This window comes from Lonchura striata, chromosome 3, assembly GCF_050655825.1.
Source record: "Lonchura striata isolate lonStrDom1 chromosome 3, ASM5065582v1, whole genome shotgun sequence".
NCBI lineage: Eukaryota > Metazoa > Chordata > Aves > Passeriformes > Estrildidae > Lonchura > Lonchura striata.
In genome coordinates, this window is record NC_140705.1 from 5,753,595 (window position 1) to 5,772,605 (window position 19,011).

A 19,011-nucleotide genomic window follows, 5' to 3' on the forward strand; every position below is an offset into this window, starting at 1 on the left:
CTGTAGCTACAGCACTTAAACCAGGTAGACTATAAAATAAAAATGTATTTCTCTCACATAGTTATGGAGCAATGGGGCCTAATGTTTGAATCTCTTAGGTTGAACCAAATGACCTCTAGACATCCCTTGCAACCTTAATTTTTCTATTATTCCATTTGATGGGATTATTATTTAACTGGTGCAGGAATACTGGCAAGGCACTGGCAATGAGTGTGTATGTACCCATTTAAATGAAAATCCATAGAATATGAGCAGCACAGGCTAACCCTCAGGTTACTGACTTCCTGTGAGTAATTCAGGATATAAAAGCTACAAGACTGGTTTAAAGGGAGCTACCTTATTTGCAGAATTAACAGGGATCTTTTATAATACTAACTTAATACTAACTTAAAATATTAACTACTTTAATAGGAAAAAAATAATTTGCCATCAAATTAATTAGCTTTCTCCCACATTTAAAACAGCCAAACACTTATTTATACTTTGTGGAATTCAAATTTATTCCTGTAAGGCTTTTTAAATCGGTATTTATACATCAGCTGTTCATGCTATCTTTGCTGTGCTTCACCAAAAGAACAGCAAGATAACAGTACTTAGACTTGTAGTTGATATGCTAAAGGCTTTAAACCCAAACAAGGAGTCAAATATAGACTGATACACAATGAAGTATTACTGTAGTTTCTAAATGGATAGTCATGCTTTATTTCAGGACCAAAATATACTCCCTCAAAATGTTTTATCCAAATGGCTCTGAATCATAGTAAAAACAAAACAAAGGACATCTGCTAGCAATATACCATTGGTACAAAATTAAGTAAGTACTTAACACGCTGTCCTTTCCAGGGTCACAATGCAGTCTATTAAGAGTCTATAGATTTTCTGCTTTTTTTCAGGGGGTAAAGCTGTCATGGCTGTTGCCTTTTTAAGTAAGAAAAAGGCCCACTCACAAGCAATACTGTGCTTCTTCAGAAATACTCATTCAGTCTAGAAACGGAGGATGATTCAAAACCACAACTACTCAATTTTCTAAAGGTTGTACAAATCATGTTGGGGGAAAGGGGAGAAAAACAATCTGAGCTAAAAATAAGTAACAAAGAAACATTATCGTTCAGAGAAGGGTACATTAGGTCAGAAGCTGCAGCTTTTTAACACCAGAAAATCCTTACAGCTTTTTGTTCAAAACCTAAAGAAGTAAAAGAAGTCACCAAGTCAAGTGAGCAAATAAGCAAAAATCACTTTAATCACAAATTACATGTCCTTGGTAGTGTTTCTTAAAACTAAAACCAGGTCATTGTTAACATCTTAAAGAAATGGCCAATATTATTTCGTATAACAAATTAGCCCATATCATTAGACCATTCTCCTTCTTGCCCTTTCTCCACTCACCTCCCACTTTGCCACTGTCCTTACTGTTGTTTCTGCCATACAGTTTTATCACAACTGTGAAATTATTATTTACCATTTCCAGAATCAAGCTACAAGAAACACTATTCAGTTCCTTCACAGCCCCGGGAGCTGTAGAGGGGAAAGTGGGTTCCTTTCTAATCACTGCAATGCCTTCATGTGTCATTAAAAAAGGTCCTAGAGGAACACATGAAAAGATCAATTTCTCGTCTGTGGGATTAAAAATTAAATATCATATAAAGAGACTGTGACATTTAATATGTATTATATTATATAGACTTTTTTTTTTTACATATCTCTTATACATGTAACAAAGTCAAATAATAGAGTAAGATTAACCTGATGAAAATTAAGAGTACAATACAGGTATTTATACACTAACATTTTAAAAATTGGATGGTGTTATACTCAAAGTACTAGAATCTATGCAGGAGGATAAATATTCCATCTATCATGATTTAGCTGGTTCATTGTAAGTCCCAGAGCCAGTGTGGGATCCAAGGATAAACTAATCACCTTCACGACCAATTTAGGGAGAACGTCATAGTCTAAATTACTATGTTGAACTCACAATGATAGAGAAAAACAAGCACATTTCTGTAACTGCTCAGGGCTGTCAGACACCTCCAAAGAGACGGACACGTACCAGGGGACACACTTCATTGCTCCAGAAAATCTGGGGAGGATAATACAGCTTTTGTGTTTTAGGAAAAAAAAAAAAAGGAAAAAAAAAATATATCATTAAAAAGACAAGCAGTGGCCTCCTATGCCACAGAGCTGAGCTGAATGAGCCAGAAATAGCTCCTACAGGGAAGGTGCTTAGAGTTAACTCACCTAGGATACGGAGCATCTTCTAACTCTGGTCACCTACAGATACCCAAACTGTACATTTTCAATTAATTACCTAATCCAGCTGGAAATAATTCTATGGGGCAGAATGACTTCAGAAGAATGAAAAAGCCAAGCACAGTTGTAATGTCCACCTTGCTGCTGCTCTCTATAGATGAATAATGTCCTGTAGCAATATTGCACACTACATACCATGAATTAAATGTGACTAACAGACTGCAAATGATGCAAGAAGCTGCAGTTTAAAGACTTCAGCAGCATCTGCTAGTTATGGTCACAGTTACAGCAAAATGGGATTTTCAGGTTTGGTTTGCTAGAACTAATGTATTACAATTTATTACACTGGGGAAATAAAAAAGTGCTGAATTTAATTATAATATTAATTTATGGCTTAATCAGTATTTGGTTACAACATATATGTCTTCACTCAAGTAGGGTAAATCGTTTCCAAATTTTATAATCTTTTACTTAGGTACAAGATGAGACCTTAAAGCAACCTGTCAAAATCTGAAACCAGAAAGTTTCAGGAACTAAGCTCAAAATCCTGGAACCATATATCTTAAAATATTTCAATTCAAAACAAAATTGCAAACACAGGAAGCTTGAGAAGCTGTATGCAACTCAGAACAAACTGAGTAGAACTCAGGACACAGTAAACTTAGAGTAACTGTTCTAATACTTAGCAAAACTGATTTCACAAATGAACTGCAAAACTTACATTAACTTTGAACTGACAAGAGAAAAATAAAGTACTAGTAGAGCAGAAACACAAGACACACATAACCCAGACTAATGCTAAACTTCAGCTAATTTTGTTCATAGAAAAAGCTGTTACCCAGATTAGTATCTCCAGTCTTCCCTCATAAAAACATCCTTCTCGTGTTTCTTTTTCAGATTGACTACAAATGTAATTTTTAAATTAGTTACAGAAATGCTTCTTCATAAGTCTGTACAGACACTCAACAATTGCTTTGCTCTATGTGTGTGTACTACTCAATATGTTAATTAAGATCCTCCATCACCTCTTGCTCTTTAATAAATAGGGACAGGATACTCAGCAAAAACAAAGAGAAAGAAGCAAGAGATAAAATGAGTGTTTTTCAGACTGTTTGACACTAATAAGGTCAAGTTCAGGTTGTATTTCAAGTGAACCCTGCTACTAAAAGTAAAATGAAACTACACTATTACAAAAGGGAGGTCTAAAATAACTACACTCTAAATGCTGTACAGAAATGTCGAAGCCTGAAAAATGAATTTTCAAATAGCTTTTTTGAAACTCACTCCATTTCAGCTCTTACATCTTTTATTAACAGTTCTGCAAACCCTAACAGGCCTCCTCAGCAAAATCCTGTTGATCTAAGTGCTGTGCAAAGAAGAGACTCTGCCTTTAGAAGCTTAAAAATACCACATCCGCATCAGAAAAAGCTGTAGTAATTTCTCTCTAATGAATTTCCTTCCTGTATTTCATCCTACCTATAAAAGGAAAACTTAGTTCTGTCCCTAGTTTTCTATCTCATACCACTCTTGCCTCATGTATTTAATGAGGTAGATAGGAACAGCCACACATGATCCGATAACCACGCACCACGTCTGCTGCCACTGCCCTTCCATCATCTCTACCCAAGGGGAAAGTGCTCACTGCGTGTTTGCAGGGAAGGGTTTCAGATCAGTAGGCTAAACTGGTTATTTATTTTTAAACAGTGCAATCTCAGCACAATTCTGGGTTCAAATATGGTAAACAAGTATGGGACAGAATAGAGAAATTCTTTACAGTCCCAAATTACAGTTTGGTTAACCAAAGCGCTCCCTCAGCTAGGTCATTACTGATGTTTTCTTCCACCATCATGCCAAACGAACTATCCAAAGTCAGATGATTTTACTGATCAACTTCAAAGCAAAGATGGCTAAACAAACAACCAAAAGAAGCCATAAGGTATCAGTCACAGCAGGGCAGTGAAAATACTACTATATCTCATCATACAGTATGATATAATAAATAATTACCAACATTCAGCTCAAGCACACGCTCATTCCGTGCTAGATAAATTCTGAACTATTTTATTAAAAACAATCATCTAGACTGTCTATTCAGCATAACTTCCTAGTCTCTATAATCATTTACTTGTTTCAAGTAGAATCAAGGTCTCAATGAGCTCAGCATTCCATGAAAACCAAAACATATGAAAGCTAACACTCTAAAAACTCTTTTTTCTTGAGGAAGAACTGAACGTGGCATGAGGTGAAACCTCATGAGGAACCTGGCATGAGGGAAATGGCAGATCCCATATCTGCATCTGCCTCACAGGGTGAGTCAAGCTGACACATTTAGATGTAATAGAAAACTAAAAGAATAAAACCACAAAATAATCAAGGACATAGTTTAACAAACGTAAACTGGACTTGCAGCAACAAAGCCCACTGTCACAAAGAGATGCAAGAAAACCATCTGTGTTTTGAAAGTTAGATAAAATTAGATGTTTATAAAGAACCCAGTAGCCAGCTGACCATAACAGCTAGCAAGAATGGCAAAGATTTTGTACTATATCTAGAAATCAGAATATGTATTTTAAAAGCCATCTTATTAAGTCACATAGTGAAACCTTTGGGTAAAAATGTTCAATGGTCCTGTAAACAGCCTGAAATGCATACTGCATATCTTTTAGTTAGCATGTAATGTGAGTAACTCAAATTGTTTCGGTGATTACAGTATTCATAACTGGATTAACACACAAACCAGTCTAGCAAAGCACAGCTCCTGAATCACAGCATTTCTTTATTGCTACATGCAGTGGGCATTTCTTCAGCACTGAGCAGCAACTTCCCTGAACTTTCTAACTGATAAGAAAACACTATTTTACCATACATAAGAACTATTGTTATCAATCAGAATTTTCATTTCTGCATATGAAAATAAATTTAGCATCAGATACTAGAAGAAAGCAATGACATCTTCCAGGGATTCAGTGGTAGACACACTGTAATCCAATTCAAGTCAGCAGAGGTTATCCAAATATATGGCAGGAGAACAGACCAGTTCAGAGGTTCATGCTTCCTGTTATTTCATTGCACATTCAAAAATTTAAAATGATATTGTCATCTCAGAATGAATGAGAAATCCTAAATAAGTAAAACCCCTGAAGATAATTTAATTGACAACTTTGCAAGGTTGCAACAGGTAATAAATAGTAGATTTTACAGCTCATGCAGTGTTTGCAAGCCTGATATAAAAATGTTTATTCCAGATACTCCTTGAGTGACCAGAGGTCTAGAACCACTATTTACTACCCAGTCTAAAATGGGAAATATTATTGACAATATCTGAAAAGCATTTAAATGCTTTATTAACAGAGATCATGTAAATATCCCAAGAGTCAGGGAGACAGATTCAAAGAGTCTCAATAAAGAGTTAAGAACTGGCCCAATTCTTACCAAGTCTCTCCCATAATTTGCTAAATGTTTAAAAATGGAAAAATACATTATAAATAATATATTCATAAAGAAAAAGGGATCATGAAGAATTTATTAATATCTCTATTACACACTAACACAACACAAAAATGTCACAGAGGTGAGTGTAAGCTACAAGCTGGAGGAAGATGAGTAGGAACTGCATTTGAAATACCTGAACACATTTTCACTGTCTGGAAAGACAGAATCAATTAGGAGCAGTAATTTGATATCATATTATCATTTTAATATTCACCTCTGCAAACACAGTCAATAACAGAAAAACTTAAAATTAAAGCATTGTTTTCCTCAATACTTTCACTATTAAAATTTATCCTTATACCACAACATTTTGATTTTTGGTATGAAGCATACCACAAGAGCTAATTAAGAAACTTCAGATCACAGTAATTAAAATGTTGTAGATAGCTAAGATAGCTTTGAGAAGTCAAAGCATTTTACTGAGGGAAGATAAAACTCCCTGTGTAGCTGCAAATTGCTCAACATAAGTCTTTAGACTGTCACAGTTTCCAGAAATTTCCTCTGTAAGTAGTGCTTATATTATAAAATAGATTATCTCTACCAAATTATGAATTTTAATGACTACAGTGAAATCAGCATGGTTGTGAATCTACTGGGCAGAATTGTAATTTAAGTGCAACCCACCTAACATGAGCAGTTAGTTTGGAAACAGGCTATGGATCAGCTAAAGTTAAGTAAAACAAACCTCAGCAAAATGCACTAGATGTGCTGAAAACTCTTTTTAAAATTATTAACACCTACTGCTGTATGCTCCATGGTACCATAATAAAAAAGCCGAATACAAATAAAGGATGTAGAAGTTGCAGCAAGCTCTACATAGCACTTTTCTCTTTTAAATTAATATAAGATAAATATTATTGAATTCCAAGGTCTAAACAATTAAAAGCCAAATGTAACTATGCAAAAGGTGCAACTGCAAATTGACTTGTGTTTGCATGATCTGTAACAATCTGATTAAGAAGCATTCTTCTTAAGGTAATCAGCATATGCAGTATCACCAATTACACAGTACTATTTAGGAATCATACAAAACAGATTCTTTTCTCAACAAACACAAACATTTCTTCAAATCCAAGGACATGTCTTAAATATTCTTAATGGAAAACCAGAATCCTTTCATTAGTAAAGTACCTATGTATACATGAGAACCTTGTATACATTTTGAGACAGGTTTTTTTTTTTTTTGCAGTATTTTATGATTTCAAGACTCCTATATATTCCATGCGTTCTCAAATAAAGAAGAAAAACCCTTCAGAGCTTATCATAAAAACACAGTTCTACAACAGGATTCAGTTCATTCCCTTACAATGCCATGGTTCAAAAATAGGTGTAGTATATGTAACAGATGTAGCATATGAATAACAGCCTCACCTTAAATGTGATAACTCACAAGCTTAATGTTACATGTAAATTTAAGCATTCCATGGAATCAAACAATGGCTCAACACTTCCATGCTGCAAATTATACACTAATCAAAGATACCACCTTCAACCATGATATTCTTATCCAGAGATTTCCAGATCATGCCACTGGATTACAACAGGATTTGATGTTCTACTCCAAAAATAGACTTACTCTCTCTTCTTTTAAATCCCTAAAATCCAACAGCCCATTTTTAAAAGCAACACAAACTACTATGTGACATTCTGGATTAGCACTTAATGTCTCTATATGACTTATTTCTCAAAAGTTCATTTTCTTGCTGCACATGTTTTGTTGAGAAAAGCAGGGTGAGTTCAAGTTATGCTTCATATTACTCCATGATAATTATACGAAATTTGTGACCCCTCTCTTGACAATAAGAAATTAGGCAGAGATAGCCTCTATTTTCTTTCATTTAAGAAGATGTTACCTTTTTTGCACTGCCTTGCCCCGGTCTTAGCTATTTCCCAGGATCTTAAGATGTCAGGAAGAATTTGTTATAAGTCGCCTAAACGGTAGAATCTGTAACTTCCTAAATCACATCGTTTATAAAAAATGTCAGCTTCTGTCAGAGCACAGAAAGTTCTTTTAAAAGCATAACTTCATTTTATGGCCCTGGCCAAAGGAAACAGTTGTCTTTTTTTTCTGCATGGTTCATCCCTGGCACTCTATCATTTTCAAAAGTCTCCTTTTTTTTTTCCATAGCAAACAATAAAAATTTAAGCTTCAATGTGCTCATTGCAATCAAGGAATTTCCTCAGTTCCTACTAGTTTAATGAAGCTGTGAAATATGTTACTCTGGAGCACAGATGATCTGTTTGCACAGCTTTCAAAGGATAACTGCACCAGTTCTGAAGCAAAAGGAAAATATCTATTCCTTCCATTTATATGGCCAACAATAACTTCTACATTCTGACAGAATCGTGTGTACACTGGCGGGGAAGGGGAGTTTTTCAAAACACTTTATCAGGAAGTCCACAATCCAATAAAATTCAGGCTCCCCAGATACCAAACCAAACTGATGCACAGAATTTGACTCTGAAGTTTTGGGGTTTTTTTTAATACAGTTACAGTTATTTTTCTCAACCAAGAGCAACAGTTTATTTTTCAGCACAGATGACCTTAATAGATGTGAACAAACAGAATTCTCTTGAAGGAGAGAAAGCAGTTTATTCTATCCAAAGAAAACTCAATACAGTAGAACACAGGATCTGTAAACATGTACTCATCTACAGTAGAAGATTCAATGCACAAGGAAAAAACTCTTTCTTACATTATACTGAAAAATACACCAGTGGAAGGTATCTCATTATGCATCTAACAACAATCTAGTGAACTCATAAGGACACTTAACTGAAAACAAATTGCATCTTCCACTTTTGCAAAGGGAACTGTTGGTAGAATTTAAATGGAGACAAGTAACCGCCTATGTATCTATTGCCCATGTAGTAAATCAGGTGAGAAATTGTACAACAGTGAAGGCAAACCTACGACACATGACCAGAAGCAACACAGCTTTACTCGCACCACCAAATTACAAAATCATATAATATCACAGCTTGAACCTGGGTTTCTGAGAGTCCAGTGCCCATTTAAAAGAATAAATAACTTAGTTTTTTAACAAATTTATTTCCTGTCTGGCATACCCCAGTTATTTACAAGCACTCCATATCATTATTTCATCAGCAATATTATGAGCTCAGCAGTTTATCTCTTTGTATTAGCACTGAAGGATGTTATTAAAAATATTTATTTAAGAACAGATCTATGACAACTGGAAGCTTAGCCTTTTTTGATGAAGGGCTGAGAAATACAGGACTCTAAAGACTTCTAAAGTAAATATTAAAAACATATTTTTTTACTCAGCAGCATTTACTCTCCTTTCAATAGAGGATGTGGGTTTTATTTACACAAGTCATCTCTGAATGTTTTACAAATCAGAATAAAACACTAACAGCTCCATTACTAACACCTGCTCCTCTTTCCTCCATCACCCTTACTCACACATTCCAAGAAATCAGCTAAAACATGAATGCACAAGGCAGATACTGCCAGACAGTTTGACGGACTACTCACATCATGCTCTGCAATTCAAGTGTAAAGCTTGTTGATTTTCTTCCACTACTTGAAGAGGCAACTGCTGACATCGGGCTGGCCACAGTGCTGCTCATCTGGGTAAACAAAGAAATAACAGCACTTAGAATAATTTCATTTCCAAGAGAGCACACGTATGCTTCACACTAGATATTTAAAAGGAAGAAAAGATATTTGGAGTAACATGGAAGGTAAAAGGTCTGCATGCTAAAAAGAAGCCTATGTGAGGCAGTAGAAAGCTTGAGATGATATTTACTGTAACCAAAGTATTGGAAACATGTGCTAATACTAAAATAATTATTTAGAAGCATTCTAAAAAGTACCAGTGGAAAAGCATTAAGATAAAAACACTACTACTCAGGAATAGATGGTATTCACAGATACCAGAATATCTTCTGCCTGATCATCCTCATATTCCTGCATATACTACCAGTAAATCACAGCCACACCACCTCCAACAAGGCCAAGAGAAGTAAAAGAGATTCTCACAAAAAGCCAGCTAAAACTTTATGAGTGCAGAGATCAGAAACTTCCTTTATAAAACACCCCTTTCACATACACAAATTCTTAAAACAGAAATATGTGAGAAAGAGTGAGACCTGACCACCATCATAATACTGAAGGTACTATCTTTATACAAGTATTTTACAGCTTTTCTATATAACTATCTCATTCAAGAGCTCCAAAGCAAATCCAGAACTTTATTCTTATTCTAGAAAGTAATAAATCTACATTTTCGTCTTTAATAATATGCAAGTCAAATGGCTTTGAGCTATTTAATGTTTAAAAAATACTTTACTAAAGGACTAAAGATTTTATTATGGAAAACTTCATTAATATGTGCAAGGGAGTTTCATTTATCCTTCAAAAAAATTAATACAAAACTACATAATGTCTAAGTCCCCTGATAAACAAGATATATTCCCACTATATTTCTTAGTCTTCTACTTTGGTACACACTAGTAACAGCTGAGCTGTACTGCTCATTTCTTGCACTATTAGTCGTAGCGACCATAAAACCTTTATGCTGCTATAGCTTGCTCTGCAATAAGAGATCCTATCTCTATCTATTTCCAAATTCAAAGTGTAAGACTGTTCTCTAGCACAGAGATCCATTCCACCACTTCCCAGGGCAGCCCGTTGCAATGTTTGACCACCCCTTCTGTTCAGAAACTTTTCCCAGTGTCTGAACCTCCTTTGGCACAATTTGAAGCTGTTTCCTCTTCTTCTATGGCTTTGTACACAAGAGACAAGCACCACCCACCTGGCTGTCTCCTCCTGTCAGGAGTTGTGCAGAGCCAGAATATCCCCGAGTCTCCTTTTCTCCAGGCTGGGCCCCCCCAGCTCCCTCAGCTGCTCCTCCTCAGACCTGAGCTCCAGCCCCTTCCCCAGCTCCGTTCCCTTCCCTGGACACGCTCCAGCCCCTCAATGTCCCTCCTGAACTGAGGGGCCAGAACTGGACACAGCCCTCGAGGTGACCCCAGCAGTGCCCAGCACAGGGGACAGTCCCTGCCCTGGCCCTGCTGCCACACCATGGCTGGCACAGCCCAGGTGCCTTTGTCCTTCCTGCCCACCCGGGCACACCCGGCTCCTGTTCAGCTGTTGCTGACCAGCACCCCCAGGTCCTTTCCCACTGAGCAGTTTTTCAGCCACTCTGCCTCAGTCTGCAGCACTGCATGAAGTTATTGTGACTTTCAGTACAGCATCCAGCACTTGAACTTGTTGAACAGCATAAAATGGGCCTGCCTTGGTCAATTAATCCAGTCCTTCCAGATCCCTTTGTACAGCCTCCCTACCCCACCCAACTTGGTGTCATAAGTTTAGGGTTTTTTTTATTAATGCCTTCATGTAGGTTATCAGACTTCAGTTCATCTTCAGGGAGATTCTAATTTAGGTCCCCATCCTGCAAGCACTTACGCACATGTGTAACTTGAATCACAAGTTTGCTCCCACTCAAGTCTGATTTTAATCACATGAGTAGTTACACACAAGGCTAAAGCATTGTCACAATCCTGCCATGATCAGCAGTTACCAGTCATCTAACCTAAACAGTCAAATCAGTGAATTTAAAAAATAAAAAACAAGTAAAAACCCTCTTTAACAAAGAAAGGTGACAGTATTTATAGAAAACCTCTATACATCCATGGAAGGAGCTAAGAGGAAGTTGCCTTTGTACCTACCATAGCAGAAAAACAGACTAAAGATTTAGAAATTTATATGTATTTTATGGTTCATCATTTGATTGGGACTAATTAGGATTAATTTTAATAGCTATATTTTTATATCAAATACCACAGTACCAATATTTCTAAATAGAGAATTATCGGTGTATTCATTAAAAAGTTAATAACATTCAAAGATTTAAGGAGGTTTGTTTTTTTTTAATTTAAAGCTTTTTAAAACTAATTACATCATTTGAAGCATATAACTATTTTTTTTTGAACATCCATGACAGAGATTATACTTTATCCATGAGGTTCTGTTCTGCTAATTTATGAAACATTCTCCCAAAATTCCCAAAAACCATGGGGCCCAATTCCACAGCTGCCTCCCCACAATGTAAAACCTGTGATGCTTGCATGTCCTGTTCTAGAGGAAATCCTTTCTTAGGTTCCTGCCCTCCAAGTGGACAAGAACAGTTCAATTAAAAAATCTGAAAGGCTTTACATCTCAGTGGTTTGAGAGCTGAAAGCTTATCAGCTACTGCTTCACTACAAACTTGGGTCCTCCTATTGCAACCAAATGATTTAACTTTCAAATCAAGCAGGTGCACAGCATTTTCTTGACATAAAAAACCAACAGCTTGTCAGGCTTCATCAGACCCTTTACAATAATTACTTCCACAGCCCACATTTTGTTTGATGGTTTAGATAATTAACTTCTTTACACATCAAAGTCCCATCCTCCGTATGTTCTATTTCCTTTCTTCCGGACATTAAAAAAATAAAATAAAATAAAAGATAATTCAAAAGCAGAAGCACTCTCAAATAAATTTTCTTTGGTAAGTACAGCTATCATGGAACTGAAAAGCCTACAGTGGCCTTCAATGGGTCAATATATTTTATTTGTTTTAGCTCCAAACTGAAATGCAGCTGTTTGCCATATTCTATAAAATGAACTCAGATGTTCAGATTAAGTCACAGATTATTTCAATATGCTGCATTTTAATCATGAACTCTAGCAAGAAGATAACTTCTGATTAACACTATTTGGACTGGGCCTACTATCCAAGCAGGCCCAGCTTTTATAAATTATTTTCTCCAAAGTAAAACATTGCAACCAAATGTATAGTAAAATACACACATTCAAAGGTATATATAATCACCAATATAAATGTTTAAAAGCATCTACTGTAATCTCTATGTCTTTTACATTGAAGAGTCATAACAGAAAACACTTGTTCCATATGAATCAGCATATTATGAGTTGAGGGAAACAAATTTGAAGTCATTTCTCATCAGGTTTAGGCCCATCCCTCTTACCACAGTAAGATACCTGGGTAGATTTCTTTTTCATAACCCTCCTGCATGTTCATATCCACTCTGAAAATACCAAGCAATATTTACTTACACTAACTTTTCCACAATCAATAAGTTATCTGTATAACTCATGTATTTATTCAAGATCTAGCTGAGAGGCATAAAAATTGGAATTCCAGTGCTACTAAAACATAATGTATATGCTATACATTTAGGCAATATCCTATACTATATTAACATGTTAATGTATATATAAAATCATACTTTCTAACCTAAACCATTCTGTACACATCTCATTCCAACCCCCTGCCATGTACAGGGACACCTTCCATCAGACCATGTTGCTGAGGGCTCCATCCAAGCTGGCCTTGAACACTTCCAGGGATAGGGCTGATTGTTCAGTGCCTCACCACCCTCACAGCAAAGAACTTCTCTTTTTTCCAATCTTAAACCTCCCTGTTCCAGCTCCAAGCCATTCCCCCTTGTCCCATCACTGCACACCCTCCCCAGCTCTCTAGGAGCCCCTTTAGGTACTGGAAGGTGCTGTGAGGTCTCCCTTTCTCCAGGCTGAACAACAGAGGTTCAGTCAAGGCTTTTGAGATACTACTCGGACACTTTCACCAAACCCCACTGCTGAAACATCACATGGAGATCACTGAGAAAGATGCACCCAAACAGTCACTACAGAACACTCCTCTAACAGAAGGTCTGACAGCTGATCTAAACTCCCTCAGAAAGAGCAACAGTTAATAGTAATACAATTTTCACTTCACCATAAGAAAAAAAAAACAAACCATAAGTTTGCTCTGGGTCAGTTTAAAACAAATGTGGATTTGCAGAGATTCTCTCTGATGTCTCTGTTATAGGCTAAAGAAGGTGCAGGATTACAAAAAAAAAAAAAATAGCAGCATCCCTGCAAAAATTTTTACACTGAATAACAAAGAGTAGAAGTTACCATTACAATTATTTAATTCATCAAGCATACATCTAACATGGTTATCACATCAGTCTTTTCTTTTCATAAATACATTTTGCATATAACCCAAAACCATGCAAAAATTTAAAGACTGACAAATTTTCATTTATATAAACTCAAACAAGACAGGAAGGAAAGAAAAACCAATATAACTATGAATTAACACAAAATTAAAATTTATGCTTTTGTTTCCACACCCTCTACTTCAGAGTAATTGGAGTAACTAGTCTGTTACCACTGAGTATTTCATGGCCTCACCAGCTGACAAAAGGGTATAGCATAAGAGTCTTCTGGGACTGGAGATGTAAGAACTTAATTAACTACAGGAAATACAGTTACTGCACTTCTTTTAAAAAACAAAAACACACCAAAACCCTGCTGAACACATGCAAGACTGGATGAGTGTATGCTCAAAACTATAAAAAATAAGAGAAAGTTAAAAAAACCCCAATACCTCACAACCAAATGCAAGAGCACATATACTGTTTTGCTGTCACCCGCCCTCCCAGTAGCACAAGTTAACTCAAAATTAAAACACGAAGTCCTTAAGTACTCCTGAGCTGTTCAAGCAGGCTGGAACTAGAAACACTCTAAAGGGTCTCAGATAAGTACAGTGTATGTGTGATCTAATGACTGATAGTATACAATGAAATTACTTTATCACCCTCTAACCTTTTCAGGTCAAAAACTACCAGCTTTATGGGCAACAATTAAGAAATGTTTTTGCTTATAGGAAATAGGATGAATAACTTTCATATTCCTTAAGCACAGCATCTTAAAAAGCCAAGCAGATAAAGCAAAAGTTTTCAGGGAACAGTCACACCAAATACAGGATTAGAAGCAATCTGTGGGCAGGCAGAGACACATCTGCACCAGGTCTGCACACAAGAATATTGTTCAAAGCTCGGGCTGCACTCTCAGCTTTCTTTCATTTTTAATTAATTAACAAAGTACCACAAAGCAGAATGCATGCACTATTCATTCTAAGGATAACACATTATATCTGCTGCTGCTGCTTCCATTTATTACTTAATATATCTGATTCTTAGGGTAGTTTTTTCTTAAACTGAATACCAGAAAGAAAAATTCATCTTATAGCTGTCAATGCACAGCCCAGCTTTCACCACCCAGATAAATAAGCATCTCATCTTTAACCATGACACTCTCTTGGAACAGAACATGCTTGGAAAGCCCACATGAATACAAGGAATACAACTGAAAATAATTTCCCTTGTCCATTTAAAAGGCAATTCAGTCATGCATTCCCATGTAGAAATTAGAGAAGAAATATGCATGACTGATAGAAACAGGTAAAATAAATTTTCTAATACACTTAGGTGTAGATTTTCATCCAAAAAATAACACACATCCTAATTTTTAACTTTAGAACTGTCCTGTTCAACATCCCTGAAGATAAAATAATCCTTCCTGGTGTCCCTGTGCATTACTTTTACTGAAGACCTTACATGAAAGAAGTAAACAAGAACAACTTTCTCATTGACATAGCAAGGAAAGAAAGGTCACTAAAGCAACCTCATATTAAAATAAAACCTTCTGACTCCACTGTGTGCAACAACTGGTGTGTTTTGCTCAAAATGACTCTGCATGAGCTCATATTTGAAGCTACTATTTGTCCATCCCCATGTTAGACATGACAGTTACTTAAAGTTTCTTCTGAACCACACCACAGAATGGTCTGGTCTGCTAAAAGAATACTAATACACAGATGTGACTGTTTTATTTGAGACTGGGAAATACAGAGAAGAATTTTACATGAGAGCTCTGCCTTCCCATCTGGAGGTGTTTACAAACACTTCTCAGAGTTTCCAACTCCATTCTAATCAGAGTTCTGTCCTTCTCCAGAAGCGATACATTTGTTTTTAACAAGGAGGCAGACAAATCTAAATATACACCCCTCCCTCTGAACTGAACGTGCACACTTTTTTGCAGAGCATTGTGCCACACTGGCAGTTAATAGCACTGCAAATTAAGCAAAAATTACTTTTTCCTTCCTTCCTAAAAATACTTTAAGAAAACCATGTAAAGACCAAACAACCTGAAACTAACAGCCAAGTTCTCACGGCTTCCAGAATGTGACTCCTATAACCCTGAGTTTATTTCAACAAGCAATTGTTTTTTCTTCATACACTGCTATTACAAACCTTCTATAGCAATGATTTAATAATTGTATAGAGATGCAATTCAGTGGTCATGACCTTCCCATGGGAGCCACTGTCGATTTTCACAGAAGCAAACACAAGGTGTATTCACAGGTCTGGGGATAATAAAAAGCTTCCAAGTCATCAAGGACTTGCATACTTGGTTCCAGCATGCAAGGATCAACAGGGCCCATTTGTGATTTGCTCAGTATTTTGCTTTTTCTGACAAGCATTCCTGTATTAATATGCAGACGTCAGGTTAGTCCTGTCAATGTGTTTTACTGCTCATTGGCCAGCAAGCAACTCCTTTAGTGAACATGGGTCCCATCTGCCTTGAGTTTCATTTAAAATAAACTTTAAGGATTTACTAACAGAGGTGGATTTCCTGTGAAGCATAACCAAGTTATCATTATCTCTAAACTGTACTTTGCTTGGTCTAACTTTTCTGTCTAAACCTTCACCTCCTTTCAAAATGGCATCTTCCCAACCTGTCACACTGATTACATCGACCCTTCTCCTCTCATCACCCTGAGCTGTGTTTGATTCACTATGTAATATACAATTAAAATTACTTCATAATATAGTTCCACCCTGACCCTAATTGAATATTTTAGCATATCAGGAATATGATCGAGTAATGGCATCAACATATGTATCTAAAATTCCTCATCAAGAGTGAGCAGCCAAATCTATAGCTAAGATTATAAAAAAAATCCAATTCTTGTTGTGGGGCTGTTCCTGTTGCAGAAATCACTGCTTGCCACCATAAGTATAAATTCTCTGGAGAAGAAAATGTCTACTTCTGTTGTTGTTCATCTGTTCAACACATAATTCAAGTAAAACCACAGGAAAAATATCCATGGGTTTAATATGAGGTCAAAGCATGAACTAGATCTTTAGAACTTGGTCTAACAAAGTGTCAGTAACATTCAGGCCAACCAACCCCTTTTAGAGATCTCATAGTCACACATGATATCCAGTAAGTTCCTGTTTAGTCAAAAACACACATTTCTCTCAGGTATACCCCAGTACTGGGCTTCATCAGAAGAAATATCAACAGAGCTCTTCATTGTTAAGTAATTTTAAAAATCATATGCTTGAGTGAGATTTCAAGTAAAAAAGCCCACATTTCAGCAAAAGTCTACTGGAAATCACATCATCCAAACAAACTCTTGGCCCCTTTTTTCCATTACTGTACTTCTGTGAGGGCTTAAGGAGCTGTGTGAACTAGAAACTTTGCAGCTGACTCTGTGAAAGTCTGATTGTAATCAAACACGATGCTTCAAACATATGCAAAATACAGGGGTAGAGAAAAGCCAAAGATTATTTATAAATAGAAACTTCACCTGTGATAGCTTGCAAAAGAACACTTACTAAGATTACTTAAAATTAATAACGACTCCACGTAGCACTACAAATGCCAAGTACCTGAAACACAGATAGCAGATCAAATCAATGCCATTTTCAGTACCTTTGACAGGCAGATTTTTTTGATCAGATCCAGATAAGCTTGCAACTGAGTCACCACTGCATGGTTCCATGAGAACACAGGCCTAACTAATTTCCTTTTCTTTACATGCTTGTGTATCTACACATTTGGGTATTCACAATCGCAACAAAAGCATTAACTCAGTTATTTTCTATGGTATAATTAGGCTGCGTGGGCTTGGCCTCCTGCCTCAGAACACCCTTGCAGCGATGACCTAGAACAACACTGACACCGTCTAGCTGGTCTCACTGCTCGAGGGCATCACAGCAGAACAGCAACAGCGTTCACTGTTGCTCTACACTCTTGTATGTAGGCAATTCTTGCAGCTTGCTAAATTACAGCTTGCTTATGCTGACAAGTTATTAATTGACTAATCAACTCTCAAACAGCTCCATTCTGTGCTACCCAGAACTGAGCCCAGGAGAGTAATTCAGTTGGTTATAACAGTCAGAGGCTCTGAAGGCCATGGAATCCTGTGAAACCTTAAGCAACATCCTCAAACCCATAGACTTGAAAATCACAAGTTAAATGCCATTAAAGGATTTCTTGTTTACTTCTCAGAGACACAACTTTTAGCTTTTCCTCCTGCAGTTTCAGTATATTCTGGTTAGACCTCAAGCTTTTCTCCAGAATCATCATAGTTAAGAACCTCTTTATCTAACTGAAAACTAACTTTTTTAAACTTCCGCAAGCAGAGATAGGGCTTTCAAAAAATATAATTTTATCCTACTACAGTTGGAAATTGTACTTCTGGCCATCAACATTCCCACCTACACAGCAACAATATACAGGATAAAAAGGAATCAAACTAAAAACAAATATGATTTGCATATTAGTAACATGCAAATAGGAGCCTGTGTAAAGTCCATCAAAGTTAACAAAAGGAATGACACTCTGACACTGACTTCCACACCATTTGGATCAGGCCAACAGTGAAGAAAGATATGCAAAAAGGAAGAGGGGTAGCTGCACTGCATCCTGCCAAGTAAGCATTGCTGCCTTAAGCCAAAGGGAAAGCGAGGCCTGTACCAAGAAAAGAGATTGATGTGGGAGTTACATAAAAGACTTCAAAAGAAAATTTTAGCAAAACACCAACACGGCTGCAAACCTTGAAACAGATTCACTTGTAGGAAATCAAATGTCTCATAATAAATCACTAACACTAATGCCATACAGCAAACTTGCACTGTCTGCAACATCAGGTTCCTGCTCCCATTTCACAAACCCAGTACTATATATATTTTGTATGTATATGTGCTTTGCAGTCATTGACTGCAAATCATCCATTTGTGTAATTTCTAGGAACTTAGAAGCAGTTGATCTGTAAACAGGAAGTATAAAAATATTCTTAAGTGGAAAAATCACTTACAGCTAACACAGAGAAACATTCTTCTGGACTGTCAGTCCTAGACTTTTAACATTTATCAGTGATTTCTGTAAGGACTAATACTTTCTATAAAGAACACTATAGACCTTATGAGAACATTCTGGTATATCAGGAATACCATTAAGTTAAGGCATCAATGTATGCATCCAAAATTTCTCATCAAGAATGAGCAGCCAAATGCATAGGATTCCAAAGAAGGAGTATCTCAGGATTCCAGTTAGGGAATCACCACACCTGTTCAGGCAAAATAAATAAAATCCAT

At 36.5% G+C, this 19,011-nt stretch overlaps 2 protein-coding genes across 14 annotated transcripts in view; one reads left to right on the top strand and one right to left on the bottom strand.

Annotated features, from left to right (window-relative positions):
* The window catches only part of SUPT3H (SPT3 homolog, SAGA and STAGA complex component), a 260,596-nt gene that overhangs the window by 240,806 nt on the left and 779 nt on the right, over positions 1-19,011 (bottom strand). For all 10 annotated transcript variants that reach the window (XM_085576234.1, XM_085576235.1, XM_085576233.1 and 7 more), the window contains exon 2: positions 9,242-9,336. In XM_085576234.1, the coding sequence (XP_085432360.1) occupies positions 9,242-9,336 (95 nt within the window). The remainder of the gene's footprint in view (positions 1-9,241; positions 9,337-19,011) is intronic.
* Positions 1-19,011, top strand: part of RUNX2 (RUNX family transcription factor 2) — a 215,691-nt gene that overhangs the window by 19,855 nt on the left and 176,825 nt on the right. The gene's annotated exons all lie outside the window — the stretch shown is intronic.